The sequence below is a fragment of the Tamandua tetradactyla genome, chromosome 11 (assembly GCF_023851605.1).
Source record: "Tamandua tetradactyla isolate mTamTet1 chromosome 11, mTamTet1.pri, whole genome shotgun sequence".
Classification (NCBI taxonomy): Eukaryota; Metazoa; Chordata; class Mammalia; order Pilosa; family Myrmecophagidae; genus Tamandua; species Tamandua tetradactyla.
The window spans coordinates 91,877,533-91,898,271 of record NC_135337.1 but is presented as its reverse complement, the minus strand read 5'-3'; the positions used below and the strand labels follow the sequence as shown (position 1 = coordinate 91,898,271).

The window sequence follows — 20,739 nt, the reverse complement described above, 5'->3', positions numbered from 1 at the left end:
GTGAGGGAGGACCCAATATCTGGTCCTTATATGGAGTCAGGTTGGGGGTAAGGGGTTGGAAGTCAAAGATCAGAACCATTTCCAGCTTCTGGGCCCAGGTTTGGCTTTGGGTAGGATGGTCAACTTTTAGAGGTTAGAGGCCAAAACTGTTCAGGTGCTGGGCACACAGGTGGTACTGAGGTTGGGCATGGAGGTCAGGGGCAAGGGGCAAGGCATACCCAGCTTCTGGGCACAGGCATGGAGCCGAGCCTCCAGGGCCATCACCCGCTGCTGCAGGTCCTCGTACCCGTAGGCGCCCATCTCTTCCTGGATGGCTGCGAGGCTGCTGGACAGGTTCCTCACTTCCTCTCGCAAGCGTACGATGGTCCGCGTGTCTGCCTTGTACTGCTCCAGGACCGAGCTCAGGGGCAACAGCTCCGTCATCCTGTCCTTCAGCTCCTGTCCACGAAGATGGCGCCATCTCCATAGCCAACCCCAACCTTTGACTCAGAGCCCACCCTATATCTTTGTATCATGGGTTGATGCATTCCAGGCTCTTGACATTTGACCCACACCGGACCTGTGAACTCTAGATTCCAGCCAACCCCCGGTTCTTCTAAGATGTGACCCACTCTTGGAAGGAATGGACGCCAATCTTAATAACTCCCCCGATTCTGACCTGAACCCAGAAAGACCCACCTGGAAACTCTTGGCTGAGAGGGACCCATCGGCCACCCGCAGCCTCGTGTCCAGGCTGCGCATGAGCGTCTCCATGCTGCGCACATACTGCAGGTCACGATACGTCCGCAACTCAAGGACCTCCATGGACTGGGAGACATTTTGGACCTAGGAAAAGGGACAGTTAGGGAGAACAAGGCTCCTTTCTCTGTCCTAGATATCACCAACAAGGTCTGGTGGGACCAGGTACCCAACCGACTGGACCACCTTCCCCCCTTCTCCTCTCCCAATGACCAAATAACATCTCCAGTCTATCCACACATCCCCTTCCCCTCCACCACCCACTCCCCACTTCCACCCTCACCCCCTATAGACAGCTCTCTGCACAGCAGCCAGCAGAGTTAGCCAAAAAGTCAAATCACCTCTCTCCCCAGCCTCACTGTGGTCGGGAGACCCTGCATGGTCTGGCTTTGCCCCCTCCCTCACTTCCTCTCTGTGTCTACAGGACTCCAAATGCCAGCCCTTTGTGCTTGTAGATTCTAAGTCCCTTTCCCCCTGAGGGCCTTTGCATTTGCTGATCCTTCTACCTGGAATGCTGTTCCCTTCCTCTTCCCATAGCTGGTTCTGTCTCATCCTTTGGGTCTCCTCAGGGAGACCCTTCCTCACCATACTGCCCGACGGAACTGCTCACTCCCTTTCCCCTTAACTTGTTCTTTTCTTCACAGCTGTAACAACTATCAGGAATGTTCTCATTTCACTGCCTCTTTAGGTGGGATCCGTGGGGGCACACCCAAAATCTGTCTAACCCATGGCTGAATCCCCAGTGCCTAGCACTAAGCACAAAGTAGTTGCTCAATAAATACTTTCTGACTAAATGAATGAACTGGAATTCACTCGCCCTGGCCTCTCTGGACGCAGCCTGAGGGCTCTCTAGTTCCCACATCCAGCTGGCCGAGGAGAGCTCAGTCAAGGCCACTACTGAATGCTTGTTGAAAGGCAGACCCTCCTGAATGCCTGCCCACAGGACGTCTGGAAGCTCTCAGACACCCCGCAACCCGGTATGCACTCTGGATGTCATGCAACCTCATTTTTATGGCCATTGTCAACAAGCAGGGGATACCATATGGATGCCCCACTCTTGGGGAAAGCGGGTCCCCAAGAAAGTGTTGTGGGTGGGACAGAATCCTGAGGAGTTCATGGGTAGATGCTCTGGTGCCAACAGAAGCCTCTTCTCTCTGGGCCTTCTGCTTCCTCCTCTACAGGGTGACGGAGGGAAGCTTGACGGCCCCTTCCCACACCAACCCCAGGGCGGGCCAGTGGGCATCCCAACTGGGCGGTGGTGAGGGACAGCGGTCAGTATAGACAGCATGGAAACATCCACTGAGGAGGGAATATTTATATGCAACATAAGTGGGGGAAGGAATCCTTGTAGGAGCCTATTGGGGTGAAGGGTGAGACATCCCGTCCCCCCAAAAGGGACCTTAGGCAGGTGGATCCGCGAGCTTCGGGAACAGTGGGGGGGGCCGGAGCTCACACAGGGGAGACTCGGATGCCACCCACCCCGGGGTCCTACATCCTCCCCATCCCGGCACCGCACTCAGCTTCTGCTCCGATGAATTGTTGAACAGATATGGAAAGGAAGACCCTCCCGACGCAGGAGGCCAGCTGATCCGCCTGCTCATAATAACCCTCGGAGAGACCTGGGCGGGGCGGAGGGCAGGGCGTGAAGCAGGGGGAGGGGGGTTCTCGGGTCCTTTACCTTTTCCATCAGCTGCCGCAGCTCCCGACTCCGCCCATCGCGGGAGCAGGTGCTCTGCGCGGGGATAACGGCCGTGCAGATGCATTTCCCGTCGGGGGCCTGGGCTGACGTGTACAGCTGCCAGCCCTCCTCTGGGCTCTGGAAGAGGGTCTGCGGGGGAGGAGAGAGCAGGAACCCAATGGGGTCTCGGCCCATGTCGTCCCACTCGGGGGGAGGAAGGGGACCCGGGAAAATGGCAGGTGCCCTTGGGGTGTGTGCGAGGCCCTCCCTGCACTGGGGCGTGGGCCTGTGGGCTCAACTCCTCCCCCAGGAGTCTCTGGGAGCAAATCACACTTTGGGGCCTTCATCCCGGTTCCTGCAGGAGTGCAGGCATTTGTAAACGGTATCTCGGGAAGACGATGAGTCGCAGTGCGGATACACTTGAGAATAGAATCTTGGAAGATCCTATTTGGGTGTGGCCCACAGAACCACGGTAGGCGTTTATGCATTTGATGGGAGGCCGTTTGGACATAGTGAGAGCTGCCAGAAGTCAGAGAGAGACACAAGAAGAGGCCACAGACGTTGTGAGGGCTGCCAGCATGGGAATACAACCGACCGGGGAGAAAGCACGGCCCACCCACGCTTCCATGTTGGACTTCTAGCCTTCAACACCGTGAGCTAATGGATGCTTGTGGTGTGAGTCACCCCATTGTGTGGTTTTTGTCATAGCAGCTGTGGCAAACGTCTACAGCGGTCCAGATTACAGATGACTGAGGTTAAGGAATGCTGTAAGAAGTGGTGGGGAAAACTTAAATTCCTTCTCCCTTTCCAGGGACCCAGGGAATTCGAGTCCCTCCGCAAGGCAGGAATTCATTCGCTCATCCAAATTCGCACATGCATGGTCACCATTAGAAAATAAATGACACCCCAAACTTATAGGAGTAAGTGACAGAAACCTCACTGGGACTTCTGGGCCCTTGAATAAAAGGCACCAGCTGCAGACTGCTCCTAAATAAAACTTCAGTTAATTCTGCTCAGATAACTCAGTGATCCATTATGGCTGTGTTGCCAAGTCATGCTTCTTGGAATGCTGTAATATTACCAGGTATGCTGGAAAAGGCTTTCCATGGTCAAATAAGTTTGCACATTGCTGGGTGAGACTAGTTTCTTTACTGCAGGACTTATCAGAACCTTTGGAACGCTGATATGCTTCATGAAACTCAAGAAAGCCATCACTTTCCGAACATTAGAAATTATCTAGTGAGCATCTTAATTCTGTGCCTGGCATGGGGTCTGGGGGAAGCTCTAGGAAGGGAGGGATGAAGAGAACATATCATCTCCCCGTAGAGCGAGTGGTGGAGACAGACACCAACACATCATTCCATCGATACTTCTAGAACCACATGCCGTGTGACGGGGTCTTCTCCAGGCTGGGGGTCTCAGGGGAGGTGCCTCAAGGAAGGGACATTTAAACTGAATTTGAGAGATGAGTGAGCCAGGAAAAGGGGACACTTTTGGTACAAAAAATCTGATGAATATCTGGAGGCATCTGGTTCTGAAAGCATTGAATTAATAACTAAATTCACAGAGACGGAAAGTAGATTAGAGGTTGCCATGGGTCAGAGTGGGAGGGGAGAATGGGGAGTTACTGATTAATGGGTAGCGATTTGGGGGGGGCGGTGACAGAAAAGTTTTGGTAATGGATGGTAGTGAAAGTAGCACACCAATGTGACTGCAATTAATGCCACTGAATTGTACCCTCAAAAATAGTGAAAATGGCAAATTTTATGTTATATATGTGTGTGTGTTACTACAACACAATTAAAAAAAAAAAGAACATTTAATTCCTCACTGGCAGAAGCGTGCTGGGTCCCCAAATCAGGTCCCCTTGAGCTAAGCAGAACATAGCACAGTCTGTCACAGGCCCCAATCTTTTTTGTTTTCAACAAGGTTTGATGGTCTCATCTGCTGGTTAACTATTTATTAAGCACCTACTGTGTGCCTGGCTCTATTCTGGACGTGGAAAGCACAGAGGTGAACAAAACACACAAAACCCCCCTATCCTCTAGGAGCTTACATTGGAGGGGAGGGAGACAGAAATAAACGGCTAAGTAAACATCCAATATTTTAGAGGGTGATGTGTGCCACAGAGAAAAGTAATGCCGGGAAGAAAAGGTGGGGGATGCTGGGGCCTGGGAGTGGCTAGGGGTGGCAATTTTAGAGTGACCTGGAAGAGCCTTCCTGAGAATATGCAAGTAAAGTCCTGAAGGTGGTGAGGGAAGAGCCACGTGGATATCTGGGGAAGGTGTTCTAGGCACCGAGAATAGCAAGTGCAAAGGTCCTGGGGCAGGGATGTGTCTGGTGTGTTGGAGACACTCAGGAGGCCTGTGTGGCTGGAGGTCAGCGAGGGGGGCCATGGGAGAAGATAGGGACAAGGATTGGGGGGGGTGGGGTCTGAGGTTTTGGCTCTTACTTTAAGGGGGAGTCCCGGAGGGAGGGGGAGAGGGCTGGGAGCAGAAAAAGTGGCAGGGCCGCAGGTTCCCTCTGGTTGCTGCAGGGAAACTTTGGGGAGTGAAGGCAAGAATTCGGACGCCAGCAGAGTCTGCTCTACTGGTCCAGGCAAGCAATGAGGGGTGATAGTCACAGAGGTGGGCAGTGGGAAGACTTCCACCCTACTAGGGATGCCCACCTTCGGGCATGGAAGAAACTCTGATAAAACCCCAAGCGTTTTACAGAGAAACAAGTCAGCTGTATAACTGGTGGCTCGCACGGCGCAGCAGAGGCTGTTTCCACGAGCCGAGCCGTGGCAGAGTTAAACCAGAGTTAAACCAGACTGTGAGTTAGAGCCATCCCGGGGCCTCCAGCTATTAGCCCACCTCTTTCCCGCTTAACAAAGTCTCTTTTTCCCTTTTTTTAAGGCCTATTGGAATGCGAGCAGTGATGTGATTGTACAAATGGGCTCGATTCTTCCTCTGGTTTATGTGAAAGATAAACCATTCACACACTCCATCTGAAGCTATTATCATTATTCATTCTTTGGGCCCTTTGAACCCCTTTCCTAAATTGGGGGAACCCCCTCTTTGAGTCTGTGTGTCTCCCATGGAGATGGGGGCCTGATCCTTGCACCCACCTGCGATCTAAATGGAGCCCCCGCTCACTGCTGCCTCTTCTGGTCTCTTGGGTCTTATCACAGCAAAGCTTGGCCCTCTCAACTTGCCATGGGATAATTTAGAGGTCCCAGAGGGGCTCCACTGGGACTGGCGTCCTGCTGTCCACAGTGGCCACTGCGTGGGCTTCCTTCCCTTCGTGTCTGCCCCCCTGCTCCCTCCGGGTGCTTCCCCCACTGCTGCCTCCTGAGGTCACCTCTGAAACCAACGCTTGCTCTCCAATCCTTGGCTGCTTCGGAGGGAGCCCAATCTAAGACAAGAAATGTGTCTCCTGCAAGCCTTCCCTCTTGTTCTGGGAGAAGGCAGAGCTTAGCTTTTTCCCCTTCCCTGATAAATTCGGTTCTTTCAAATAAAAAAAAGGGGGGGGGGTGGAAGAGAAGAAGGAGGGAAGGAAAGAAGGGAGAGAGGAAGTGCAAAGCTCCTTTGGCTCTGATCCCCAAGCAATTTGGAGAGAATGCCCCTCCTCCACCCCCCCTCAAAGATTCTCATTTGTGCAGAGACAAAGAAGCCGAGTTCAACATAATTAACACCTCCTTCCTACATTTCCTAGCATGCCCTTTGAAGCAAACAAGCCATTTTCCTTCAACATATGAAATATTGAATTGTAAAAGAGAAGCAAGATTTAAACGGTGCAGAGAGAAGGCCTCCATGGCTTTCCTAAAACAATTTGTAGGTGTTGGACCTACCTTGCAGGAGCGTTTTCTACAGCAGTGTAATTAAATGCCTGGGGTTTGGGCTGCCAGGTCTCAGCAGGCAGAGCTCCTGAGTTTTGCCCATCAGGTTCAAGCTCAAATACTCAGTCAAGTTCACAGTCCCCGGGAACCACTGGAATGTCCTAGAAGGCTTGAGGTCTGAGATTCCAAATGCCAGCTCTCCCAGACTGGGTCTAGCTTAGAACCCAAGACACCAGCTCTTGGAAGGCAGAGCCCTTGGATGTAAGGGAAGAGTTTGGAACAGTAGGAACGAGAGCCCCAGACCTCTCCAGAAACCGAAATCCCCTCAGATGTGCTGGAGAAGCCAGGCTCCCTTTTGGCAGAGCTGCTGGTTCAGAGATTAATATCCCTGCTAATGGGCTTTAAGAGTGTAAGCTAACTGCTCAAGTAGCTGTTCCCCAAATCGTCTTTGCTGGCTGGGATTTTTCAAATACTTTCACTTCCAGCTACGCAGCAGTTTCCCTAACAGGGCCGGGATTAACTGAGCATGATTCACGCAGGAAAAGTTTTTCTCGCTGTCACACCCAGCATCGCAGTGTAAACCTGCAGCTCGGCAGCCGCCTAGGTGCAAAAACAATTCCTGATGTTTCCTGGAAGGGGCAGGTGGGGGGGGGGGGGGGGCGTGATTTCTACAGCCATCCATCCAGCTTCGTGATCAGGAATTAGCCAGCAGAAAGAGAGCGAGCACGTAGCAGACTCTTAATAAGACAAGAATATGATTGCATTCGAGACTGGATGATTTAATCAGAGGTGGCTTGGGGTTTATATCTTCATTTGCACCCTGCCTTGTTCCAGAGAGGCCTCGAGGGGTTCTCGAGGAGTGTAAAATACCACAAGGTAGCACCAATTAAATAGGAGAGCCGGACTTAGACATTTCTGGAGGGTAGTTTGCTAAATCGTAGCCAAAGCCTTGAAGTTTCTGCATTTGCATTTAACCGAGAAGGCTGAGAATTTAGTTCAGGGAAATGGTACGGACAACCATTTGATTGCTACAAAGGATGCTCGTTAGTGCACTGCTTAAAACTGGAAAACTGGATTTTCCCCCCTTAATTATCTGACAGTATGGAGATTGATTCCCAAATTTAAGGAGTATCTACATGATAGAATACCAGGCAGCCATTAAAAATTGGGGATTAGCAGGGATTTAAATTTATCTCATTTTCTAAATGTTCTACAACAAGCATGTTTTGTTCTTGTAAAGGCTTTTTAAAAGTCCCTTAAAATTTTTTTTTTTTTTGCAAGGGAGAAAAGAAAGAAAAATAGAAGTGGGGACATCAACAGAACCAAAAATAAGGCCAAGAAAAACTCATCACTCAAGAATCTAAACAACCAGCATATGGTTAGGCCATAATTTTGGCTCCAAGCTTCTTAGCAGCCAACTCAAAAAGGGAAAGCTGCTCATTTATGCGATCCCCAGTGTCCCGAAACAAAAGCATGCCAGATGCTCAGGAGAAAGCTGAACTATTTTTGATACCCAGAACAGGCAGGGATTTCTCCCACGGTCGTCCCAAAAAGGATTCCATGTGATGTCACTGGCATCTTACCAAACAACATCCTGCTGGTAGAAATATGACTTGTTTCCTCTGGATGTTTCTTATTCCTAATGGAAAGGTAACGTGGAGACACATGATTAAGAGCAAGACGCTGGGGTGAAGCCGCTGGGGTTTATGTCCTGTGTTAACCACTCACGTTTGCTGTGTGACCTGGACAAGTCATTTAACCTCTCTGTGCCTCGGTTTCCTCCCCTGTAAAATGGAGAGAATACTTGCACTTACCTCCCAGGGTTATTAGGAGGATTGAATGAGTTCATACTATGCGTACAGGCAATGAAAACGACCATCAGCGTGTAGTAGGTACTACATAAATATTTGCTACTACGATGATAATGATTTTTACAACCCTCTTAACACTCAAAAAGTCAGTTTGGTAACTCTTCCTGGATTTGAAGTGGTGTGAGTTTCGTGCGGGCATCAAATGGAGACAGTCCCGCAGAAGAGATGAAACCGGCATCCTTCGAAGACTTGTGAAGTTGAGGCTGAGGCTGTTGGATGATGATAAGGCAAAGAAAGCCCAGCTGTGGAGAGCAGTGTGCGAGAATCTGTGGTCCCACCGAAAATGCGGGGAGATGCTTGCTCAGTCCTAACACACCTCGTTGGTATAAATGGGATGGGGGGAGCAAGTGCCGCTTCTTTCAATACGCACAAATCTTAATGGGCAATCCAGCTGGAGCAGGGCTGACACTGCTTGTTCCATCTTCCTGTCATCTTGAGTTTTCTTCTGGGTGCCATCACGCTTTAGCAAACTGAGACACCCCCAAGACTGTTGGGGATTGATTCATGTCCCCAGTAAAGTAACTTTCAAGTCCCAACCCGCTGTCCTGGGAAGGGCAAACCCATTTGTAAATAGGACCTTTGCAGCTATTACTAGTTAAGGTGTGGAATCACTTGTAGATAAGACCTTCAAAGATTCTCTTTAGATGAGGCCAAACTGAATCAGAGAGGTCTTAATCCAAAAGACTTGAGTCCTTTTTATATATGTATTTATTTTTTGCATGGGCAGGCACCGGGAATTGAACCCTACTGGAGTCCTTTTTAAGCACAGGAAATTCCGATGGAGTCAGTAGAAGCCAGACATCAGAAGAAACAAGAGAATGAGGCAGATTGATGTGTGTCAGAGGCAGAGACGCATGTCAAGGAGTGCCAAGGTTTGCAGGAAGCCAGCTCAGATACTGCAGACTTGGGGGGAAAGCATGGCCTGGTGTGCTGGTTTGAAACTGTTATGTGCCCCCAGAAAAGCCATGTTCTTTTAATCCTGATTCAATACCATAGGAATAAATACCCAATTGTGGGTGTGGCCTTTTGATTAGATGCAGATGTGACTCCATCCATTCCAGGTGGGTCTTGATTAATTTACTGGAGTCTTTAAGAGAGCGCACAGAGAAATAGTTTAGAGCTGACACAGACACGGACGTTTGGAGATCAAGACGGAAGAAGCCCGAGTGCTAAGCTAGGACTCCCAGAAATAGGCAGATGCTAAAGAGAAGAAATCTCCAGCCCCAGGAGATGCTAAACTAAGAGATAAAACCGAGAGTTGTGTCCCAGAGGAGCTAAGTGAAGGCCTACAGACACTTAGAGAGGAAACCACTGACATCGGAAGCTAGAAGCAATGGAACTAGGAACCAAAGATCAGCAGACGCCAGCCACGTGCCATCCCAGATCACCCTTCCTTGAGCCAAGATCTCTTTCCCTGGATGTCTTAGTTTGGACATTTTAAAGGCCTTAGAACTGTAAATTTGTAACTTAATAAATCCCCTTTATGAAATCTGATCCATTTCTGGTCTATTATATTCCAGCAGCTTTAGGAAACCAAAACACCAGGCAAGGCCTTGGTTTTGAGCGTCTAGCCTCCAGCATCATGTGACAATAATACCTGTTGTGTGAGCCACCAGCATGTGGCATTTGTCATAGCACCCCCAGCAAATAAGAGACAGCCTTTGCGCTGGCTCAACCCTCTCCCGTCCACACCCTCATCCCGTCTCACAGCTGGGCTAAGCCTTAGGCTCAAGCATAAGTGTCTCTTTCCAAAAGCACCCTTTGCTGTCCCCACCACAGTACCCCACCTTTCAAGGCATATTGTGCTTTTCTCCTAACACTTTCATTTCTTACTATGCATCGAGCATCATTCTAAGCCCTTCACATGTGTGAACATATGTAATTCTCACAACACTGCTAGGAGGCAGGGCCTGCCATTGACCCCATTTACTAGTCGAAGAAACTGGGGTACAGTGTACTGGGAACTGTTTGGGACTGGGAAGTTCATCGTATATATGTTTCCACACTTTTTTTAAAAAAGAAAGAGCAACAGAAGAGACAATTAAATGCAGTATGTGTTCCTGGATGGGATCTAATATTGAAGAGAAACAGCTCAAAAGAAAATTATTGGGTGGTACAAGGGTAATTCAGTGGTAGAGTTTTCACCTGCCATGTGGATTTGATTCCTGGCCCATGCACTTCCCCAGACAAACAAAACTTCAACAGATGGTGTTGCAATACTGGGATACTCACATGGAAAAAGAATGAAATGTGACCCCTGCCATGCAGCATACAAAAAAAAAAAAGAAAGACATTATTGGGACATATGAAAAAATTGGAATATAGATTGTAAGCTTTGTAAATGTTCAAGTTCCTGAACTTGGTAACTACACTTAAAGTGGTTGCATAAGTGAATATTCTCGTTCTTAGGAAACGTACAGGGAAGTGTCAAGTGTTCAAGGAGCTTGATGGATACAACCTACACTCAAGTGTTCAGCAAATGAATTGATAAATAGATAGATGGATAGATAAATAGATGGACTGATAGACTCATAGACAGACTGAATGTTATCGCACACATGGAAAAATGTTAAAACCGATGGATGTGGGTTTCTGGGGCAGGCAACACTTTGGCGTTCTCCGCATGGGTTTTCTATTTTTTTCGCAACTGTCCCATAAGTTTGAAATGATCTCAAAATGGAAAGTTTAAAGGAAAAAGGAAAACAAGTGGAGGACCAAGAGGTCACACCTGTGAGTGATGGACTGGATTCGAACCCGGGCCATCTAGCTCCACTGTCTACACCACCATGCCATCCCAACCCCCTTCTCCATCTAGCTTGGCTCACGATGGCCATTAGACCTTCACGGTGTCACCACCGATCCAGGCCCTGCCTCCGCCCCTGGACAGGGAACTCATGAGAACAGGGTGTCTGGCCCATTTAGTCCATCTCTGGACCCTCAGGACCCGGAACAAATGTTGGATGGCCGGGCACTGACCCGCCGGCGGGACAGAAAGCAAACATCCACACAGACCCGCTGTGCCTCTCCCCCTTCTGCCGCAGAACCGGTTCCAGGCTCCCGGGGAGGCAGGCGCAGTGGTGGTCTCCAGCGTCCCCCTGACTGCCGGAGAGGCAGAAGAGCCCTGACAAATGACGAGGGATGCACATGTCTCCTGCGTCTCAGCCAGGAGTGACGCCTGTGTCCCCTTGGAGGGCTTGAGATAATAGCCGGCTGCCCTTGTCAGACCTCGGGCACTGGACAGATGCCTCCTGAGTGATGAGCTTGACAGGCTTTAAAGAAGATGTTACTTAGGAGCCGCCTGGGGCCCAGCTCAGCAGAGCAGCTAGATCATTACATGTGAGAGCCTTGTGGCCCGGAAGAGGCTGAGATGGGTGGTAGTGGCGGGGGGTGGGGGGGTGGGGGGTGGTTGACTATGAGTCCTGGGGAAGATCCCCACGTGTCATCTAGCCAGACATCGCTCACTCCTTCATTAATTTATTCACTCACTCTCTCTTTCTCCCTCCCAACGCAGTTAACACGTCTCCCCCTGAGAGCTGTCCAGACAGACTAGAGGTACAACCTCTTGCCCTCTGAAGCTACTTGAGCTCCAGCAGAAGACTCCAGCGGCCCCTGAGCCCCAGTCCAGGCTGTACTAACGTTCCAGGCTACTTTTAGGCTCTGCCCTCACCATGCGAATGTAGACCGAAGACCAGTTAAATAAATTTTCTTGGGAAAGGAGGAAAGAAACCCAAGTCTCCAAGTTTGACAGATTTTCCCCTTGGAGTCTCCAGCCTTGGGTCAGCATGGGTGGGGCTTGCTGAGCACAGTCCATTCCCTCTCAGCACGGCCCAGAACTATGTTGGAACTCATTATGGACCCTACAAGAATAGGGTGTATGAACCGATGCTAACAGAGGGCTCCATCAAGACTACAAATTCCCTTCAAGGGCCACACCAGCCATCAGGCAAGCTTGCTTCAAGAAAGCACCCACCCCAGCACTCAAGCACATCCCATTTGAGGAGACCCTTCAGGAAAGGGGGAAATTAACTCTCATTTCAACTTCCTTTCAGAGGCCTCAATGACCCCCAGTTCATTATCACCCCAGGACCTTTGAATATGCTGAGGCCGCCATGATGGTTTGAGCCAGGGCAGAAGGAATGGAAACAGATAAGTGGGGCGATTCTGATTTTTAAAGGCAGAGCACACTGAATTTGCTGAGACCAGATGTTGGGTGGAAGGGAGAGGGGAGGCGAGAAGGACCCCAATTTTGGCATCTGAGCGTCAGGGATGCAGAGGGCTGGAGAAAACCCGTGGAGGTGTGGGAAAGAGCGCGTTGAGGGGGTTGGAAATTGAGATTTCAGCCTGAGGTCAGGTTAAGTTCACTAGCTTGTGACCACTTCAAGGAGAAATGTCAAGTCAGTGGCTCGGGAAAGAGAACAGAGAGCTCGACTGGGGATCCCCGTTCAGATGTGGTAAAAACAGGGACTCGAACAGACCCTTGCACACCAGTGTTCACTGCACTATAATTCACAACAGCTAGGAGGTGGAAGCAACCCAAGTGTCCATCAACAGACGAATGGACAAGCAAAGAGTGGTCCATTCACACCATGGAACTCACTCAGCCTTAAAAAGGACAGGCGTTCTCCTCTCGTGGGCAATGCTCTTTCATGAACTGGAACAAATGTATGCCATTATAACAAGGCGTCAATAAAAAGGTTGCATATGGGGGAAAATACACCTAATGCAACCATGGGCTATAGTTAATAGTAATATTTTAAGAGTCTTTCATCACCTGTAACAAGGCACCACACCAATGCTAAGTGTCAAAAATAGGAGGGTATAAGGAGTATGGGGCTTTTCTATTTGGGGCATCACGGAAATGCTCTAAAATTGATTGAAATGATGATTGCCCAGGTCTGTGATGATACTGAAAGCCACTGATTGCACACTTCAAACGGCTTGTATGGAGTGTGAATATATATCAATAAAACTGCTTAAAAATAATAATGACAAAAAAGAATGATGCTCCAACATGGGTGAACCTCAAAAACATTAACCTGATGGAAAGAAGCCAGTCTCAAAAGGACATATATTGTCGGATTCCACTTATATAAAATATCTAGAATAGGCAAGTTCATAGAGACAGAAAGCAGTGAGAAGTCACCAGAGGCAGGGGGAGAGTGTCCCCGGCAAAGGATACAGCACGGACAAAGGGCCAGAGGCCAGAGGAGGAGCTGAAATAATCGTGTGGGGTGGACACGGGCCGTTGGCAGGATTGAGACTTCAGCCGGGCACAACGGGGCCGTTCCACTGAGCCTGTCCACGTGGCTATTGGGTCTCTAAAGTAAGGCACTCAGAGCCGTGGAGGGCCCGGGGTAGGAGCTGCCCAGAGAAGAGTGGGTGGGAGGGCGTAAGGGCTGAGGGCAAGCATCTTTGGCGGCGGCAGAGATGTTTCTCCTCCGAGAGTCATGGTTAAGAGCCTGGGCTCGAGAGTCTAATAGACCTGGGTTCAAATCCCAGCTCTGACACTTACCCGCTCTGTGAGTGTAGGCAACTGGCCTTCCTCTCTGGGCCTCAGTTTTTCCATCTGTAGGATGGAGCTAGTGCTAGTACGAATGTCACGGAGGTACTATAGGGACCAACTATTTGGAAAGCAACCTAGAACAGTGAGCTCTCAAAGTGTTAAATAAAATATGAGGTCTAGGCAGGTGGGGGCCTGGGGGCTGGCAGCTGGACCTTCCCTCCTCTTCTCCCTTTTATGTCCTCTTCCTAATCCATTCCGTTATTTTTAAAAAGAAAATATAACGTTTCGGTTTGCCTGGGGAACCCTGCTCCGGCCTCAGCAGAGAGGAGCGCTTGGGCTGCAGGCTGGGGCTCCCCCGCATTTGGTACATGCCCCACAAACGCAAAGAACCCTGCGACAGACAGTCCTAGCAAAGGAGAGGCCCCTTAGCACCGCAACAATGCAATCCATTAATAATGCGCGTAGTGAATCCAAATTAAATTAAAATAACATTTGCACTGTCACGAGGCCTCGGCATCTTATCACAAGGTCCCTCAGTGATCAGCCCCAACACCTACTGATAAAAGATAAACAACTTCTCCCTCTCTTCCCCGCGTCCACAAAAATTCGAACACCCCCCCCCACGACTCCACTCCCGTTTGACCCACCGCTGCAGCGCCACCCCTGTGACATTATAAAAGCAACGTCCCTGGCGCCACTGCAACCCTCGTTTCCCATCCGCTTGGTTGAGCCTTGGGCTCCTGGCATGTTTCCTGTGTGACCCTGTGAGACCTGCTGCCCCTCTCTGTTCCAGGACCTTTGAGGACGAATAAACGTTTCTTTCCTCCACGTTCAGTGCCACTTGTCCTCACCAAAGCCAGAGCCTGCCAGCTAATTTCTCATCAGTCCTTGTAAGAATCCTACCAGGACGATGGAGGGGATAAAAAGGAAGGCTCTTATGAGGTCAAACCATTACAAATGCTCAAGTTGCATCTGCTGCTTCCTCCTATGGGATCCCAGGCAATCACTTTACCTCCGTCGTTTGTAAAATAGGGATAAAATTCCCTCCTCCCTCTCGCCGCAACACACATGCACACAAACACACGCTGAAGCATCCGCTCATTGATGGCTGGGATTTTTTGTCTGCTCTGTCTACTGCTAAAGAAAAAAGAGCCTGGCACAAAGGAGGAGAGTCACTCGGCTGCCAGTGTGCTCTCAGATTCGTTGCCTTTTCCTCTCCTGCCCTGTCCCCGATCTATGGATCTTTCTAGGGAAGTGAGGCTGCATCTGTCTGTGGTTTCAGCTCTCACCGGTGATCCCCACTTTGGGGCCCCATTTTCACCACCTCTCTTCTCAGGCTCCCAGGTCCTGAGGAGAGAGAGGCTCTCTGTTGCTGCTAATCTCCGGGTTTCTTCTCCATCTCCTGTTTATTTTCTCACCTCTTCCATCACCTGGGTAACCAACGCCCTGAATTAAAATCCTTGAAAAGCCTGGAAGAGTTCTGTTTCCTGGGCCAGCCTCTGAGGGATCCAGTAGTTGTTCAATACATATTTCTGTGAATGATCAGGCTGCTGTAGAGGGAAAGCGCTTAGGCTGGTCCTGCTTGAGTCCAAATGCTGATCTGCTCCTTCCTAACTGTGTGACCTTGGGCAAGTTGCTTAACGTCTCTGTGCCTTGCTTAGCTTCTCCACTTCCTCATCTAAAGGTTGGGGTCAAAATGATCCTGCCTCACCTGCGTTCGATTCCTGGAGTCTGCACCTGCCAAAAAGAAAAAAAAAGATCCGACCTCACAGGTTGTTGAGGGGATATGAGTTAGTGCATGTGAAGGGTCAGTCAAACAGCCCCTTCCAACATGAAAAAGTTAGAATGGGCGTGGCCCAAATACCCCTAAAGAGTGGGAGAAAGATCAAAGGTGATGGAGGAGTTACACAGAGAAGGTGGGGTTAAACAAATGAATATGACTGCTGAATCATTACACTGATATTTCTTTTAGTCTCCAGTACCTTAGAGCAGCTAGAAATAAAAACCCAAAATTATGGAATTGTAACCCATACCAAACTATGAAATCTGTTCTACAGCTAATTGTGGCGATGTACTTTGAAATTTATTGCTTTGATGTATGCATGTTATTTAAAGAGAAGGAGTGTAACAGAGAAGATAGGATTTAACAAATGGGTATGACTGCTGAATCATTATATTGATATTTCTGTTGGTCTCCAGTGTCCCAGAGGAGCTAGAAGAAAAAATGAAAAATCGTGGAACTGTAACCTATACCAAACTTTAAAATCCATTCTATAACTGCTTGTTAAAACTTACTTGGAAATTTATTGCTCTTTTGTATATATGTTATATTTCACAATAAAAAAACATTAAAAAAAGTTGGACACCGTGCTGTCAGTGGGAGCTTTAATCGTCAACATACAGAACCCACACTGTTCTCCAATGGTTCTATGTCCCCTACTAACTTTTTAGAATTTTTAAAAAATTATCGTAACACTAGGGGGGTCAATAAAAGGGAGGGATAAGGGGTATGGGGTGTTTGGGGTTTTCTTTTTCATGTCTATTTTTAAATTTTTCTTTTTGGGGTAATGAAAACATTCTACAATTGATTGTGAGGATGATTGCATAACTATGTGATGGGACTGTGGGCCACTGATGGCATACTTTAGATGGATTCTATAGTGTGTGGATATATCTCAATAAAGTTTGCATAAAAATTTATGGTAACTGCGGTAGTTTGAGGCTGAATGGGCCCCAGAAGATCATGTTCTTAAAACTAACCCATCCCTGTGTGATCCTATTGTGGGTGGGACCGTTTGATTAGGTTATTTCAGTTGCGGCTGCCCCACTTGGGTTTTGATCCTCTTACTGGAGTCCTTTATAATAGGATGAAATTCAAAGAAAAAGACTGAGACAGAGAAAGACAAGGCACAGAAGCTGAGAAAGAAAACCACAGATAGAGACGCAAGATGCTGAAAGCAATGCAACCCTGAAGAGAAGGGAGAGACCAGCAGATGTGCCATGTGGCTGGGAGCCGAGAGTGCCTTGTCTTCAGAAAGAAGGTATCGTCTTGATGATGCCTTGATTTGGACGTTTTCATGGCCTCAGAACTGTAAGCCTGTAAACTAATAAATTCCCATTGTAAAAGCCAACCCATCTCTGGTATACTACATTTTGGCAGCTTTCACAAGCTAAAACAGTAACACATATATATATAACCTAGAATTTGCTATTTTAGCTTTCAAGTGTACATTTCAGTGGCATTAATTACATTCACAATATTGTGCTGCCATCATCCCCATCCATTTCCAAAAGTTTTTTATCATCCCAAACGGAAACTCTGTACACTTTAAACACCTAGTAACCTCTAGCCTATTCTCTGTCTTTATGGATTTACTTTTTTAGATGTCTTATATAAGTGGAATCATATCATATTTTTGCTTTTTTGTGCCTGACTGTTTTGCTTATTTTCATAGGTTCTTACATGTTGTAGCATGTATCAAACTGCATTCCTTTTTCATAGATGAATAATATTCCACCATATGGATACACCACATTTTGTTTATCCACTCAACCCACACTTGGGTTGTTTCTACCTTTTGGCTATTGAGAAAAATGCTGCTATAAACACTGGTGTACAGTCCTTGTTTTCAATTCTTTGTGGTAAATACCTAGAAGTAGAATTGCTGGGTCATACGATAATTCTATGCAGAACTTCTTAAGGAACAGCCAAAGAGTTTTTCCACAGTGGCTGCACCATTTTTCATTCCCACCAACAATGTATGAGGGTTCCAATTTCTCTACATCTTTGTCCACACCTGTTACTTTCCACTTATTTATTCCTGGCCATCCTAATGTGTGTCTCACTGTGGTTTTGATTTGTATTTCCCTAATGGCTAATGATATTGAGTATCTTTTCATGTACTTTTGGCCCATCTGCTTATCTTTAGAGAAATATCTATTCGAGTACTTTGCCATTTTTTTTCCCACTGACTTTCTTTTAATAAACTTTTTAAATTTAGGATATATATTTTTAGATGTACAGAAACGTTACAAAGATAGTAGAGTTCCCATATACTCCTCTCAGGCTGTCCCTTGTTAGGCTTTACATAACCACGGGACATTTGTCACTACTAAGAAATCAACATTGGAACATTACTTTGAACTAAACCCTAGCCTTCATTTGGATCGCACCAGTTTTCCCACCAGTGTCTTCTTTCTGTTCCAGGATCGAATCCAGGAACCCATAATGCATTTAACCATCATGTGTTCTCAGTCTCTGCTGGTCTATGACAGTTTCTCAGTCTTTCCTTTTTTGCCATGATTTTGGCAGTGTTGAGCAGTGCTGGGCAGGTATTTTATAGAATGCCCTACTGGCTTTTTTTCCAATTCAGTTTTATGGAGATATATTCACACACCATATAAACCATCTGTGTTGGTTTGAAAGGGTTATGTACCCGAGAAAAGCCATGTTTTAATCCTGATCCATCTTGTGGGAGCAACCATTTCTTTTAATCCCTATTCAGCACTGTAAATTGGAAACTGATTAGATTATCTCCACAGAGATGTGACACATCCAATTGTGGGTATTAACCTTCAGTTAGAGGGAGATGTGACTCCACCCATTCCAGGTGGGTCTTGGTTAGTTTACTGGAATCCTTTCAAAGGGGAAACATTTTGGGGATAGCAACAGAGCCACAAGGGAGCCACGAGAACAGCGAGAGCCCACGTAGCCAGAGACATTTACAGCTGAAGAAGGAAAACACCCACTGGGGAAGCTTCATGAAACAAGAGGCCTGGAGAGAAAGCTAGCAGATGACACCACGTTCACCCTGCGCCTTTCCAGTTGAGAGAGAAACACTGGGCGTCATCGGCCTTCTTTGTGTGATGCCTTAATGTGGACATTTCTATAGACTTGCTTTAATTTGGACAATTTCACGGCCTTAGAACTGTAAACTCACAACTTAATGAATTCCCCCTTTTAAAAGCCATTCCATTTCTGGTATATCGCACTCCAGCAGCTAGCAAACTAGAACACCATCCAAAGCATACAATCAACAGCTCTACTGGCTTTTTTTTAGGGGGTGGGGGTGGGGGTGCCTGGTCCGGGAATCAAACCCCCAGTCTCCCGCATGGAAAGCGAGCATTCTGTCACTGAGCCACTCACACGTACACCTGCCCCATTGGCTTTTGAGGGCAGGAACTGTGTGTCGATTTTCCCCTGCCATCTCCCCTCCCCATAGCCCAATGCTTGCCATGCAGAAGCTGCTCAAGAGATACTCCTGGAACGGGTGAATATGCAAATGGAGGAGTTATTTATTCTTTTATCCTCCCCCACCCGGGGTTCTGTAGATCACACCAGAGGCTAGATCTAGAAAAGTTCACAGTGTAATAAAAACCATTCTCTTCTCAGACAGGCTCATTTTTGATCCTTCTTTTGTAGACATCAAGGATTCATTTCTTTAATATTTAGGGGCTTTTGTACCAAAGAGAAGCAGCCGCATTTGCATCTGACGTCTCATTTTTCAAGGCAAGCGAGAGAGATCTTTCTAGCAGGATGGGGCTTCTTCCTTCCCAAAGCTGTCACTTGATTTCTCTGCCTCCCCCTCCCCGGTCTTTGAGCTCTGGCGGGGGGCACGGTGAGGGGGGTCTGGAAATTTCCACACACTGTGAGGTCTTCTCTGCCTCAGCTCATGGAAGCTTAAAACTGCACAGAGCTGCGGAGCCCAAGGTGGCCTTGGGAGTTGGTGTGGGACCTGGGTATTGATGGACATGAATTAAAAGCTTTATTTCCCATCCCTTGGACTGGCTCAATAATTCCCACAGGGAACAAGAGGGCTGCCGTTGGGTTCCCTTTTCTAACATGAGCCGGTCAGAAATGGGAAATCCCTTCAACCACACAGGCCTGAAGGACTGGCTGTCTTTTATTTCTCAGCCCTGGGAGGCCAAACTGAAGGCAGGGATGTAAGAAAATGCCCACAGCGAGGTCATTTTCCCATCGCCGCGTTCTTTGCTCCTTGGAAGACGCTGGCCAAGGTTTAATCTCTCACCTGAAGTTTGTCAGAAGTAAAAATGAGCCTGGGTGAGCGTTTCAGACATTTCCTAGGACTTACAGGAATTCAATTTCTGGCCCAGACATAAATTTGCTGCCATCGGCACCCGGAATGGGGACTGGGGCTGGGTATATTGGCTGGGGATGGACTCCTGAAATCAATCACCCGGCACACGGAAAAGGTCGTCATGGGGGAAATGTATCTTCCATGGCTAGAAGAGGCATCTCACACCGATGGCCAGGGATGCCACTGGATAAAATGAAGGTGTTTGCTGCGAGGTTCCCAGGCGGTGAGTTGAAAGGAAGAGGCCTTCCAGGCTGGACTGTGCTGTCAGGAGGTGGCGGGGGACCAATCTGCCGGCTAATAACTCAGCCATGGGGACATCCAGATCCCAGCACTGCCCGAAAACCCACTTTCCATGGGTTCTTTCCTGCCGGTTACTGTGTGTCTCTGGGGGTGGCAAATTAATTTGGGTTCAAGCCTCTTATCACTTTTTTTTTTTTTTAACATGGGCAAGCACCGGGAATCGAACCCAAGTCCTCTGGCATGGCAGGCAAGCATTCTTGCCTGCTGAGACACGGTAGCCCCTCTTATCACTTTTGACACACATTCCAGGGTTGCCAAGTAAAAAGACTGAAAAGCAATTATTTCTCCGGGGAAGGCGAGGAGGTAGCAGAACACGTGGTACGAGTGCAGACCCTAGAGCCAGGTTCGAATCCCAGCTCCTCTCTGTGACTCTGGGCTAGTGATTTCACCACCAAAAACTGTTTTAGCTGCCTGGCTGCTAAATCAAATAGCATCAAGTGGGTTGGCTCAACAACAGGAATTTATTGGCTTACGGTTTCAGAGGCTAGAAGGCTCGCTCCCTCCTGGGGTCCGTATCTTCCGGCTGCCAGCAATTTTTGGGGTCCCTTGATTTTTTCCATCTCATGACAATGCAAATGGCAGAGTCTTCTTTCTCTTCCTTGTTCTGTTAACTTCCAGCTTCTGGCTGCTTCCAGTGGCTGCTCTCTCTATCTAGTCATAAAGGACTCCAATAATCCAGATTAAAACCCAACTTGATTCAGTTGGGCCACACGTTAACTGAAGGAACGTCT

General features: G+C 48.2%; 1 protein-coding gene across 1 annotated transcript in view; it reads right to left on the bottom strand.

Annotated features, from left to right (window-relative positions):
* Window positions 1–20,739, bottom strand: part of OLFM2 (olfactomedin 2) — a 105,182-nt gene that overhangs the window by 2,478 nt on the left and 81,965 nt on the right. The window contains exons 2-4 of the mRNA XM_077119610.1: window positions 2,417–2,566; window positions 679–825; window positions 219–438 (exon numbers count right to left, since the gene is read on the bottom strand). Coding sequence (XP_076975725.1) covers window positions 219–438; window positions 679–825; window positions 2,417–2,425 — 376 coding nt within the window. The 5' untranslated portion in view covers window positions 2,426–2,566. The remainder of the gene's footprint in view (window positions 1–218; window positions 439–678; window positions 826–2,416; window positions 2,567–20,739) is intronic.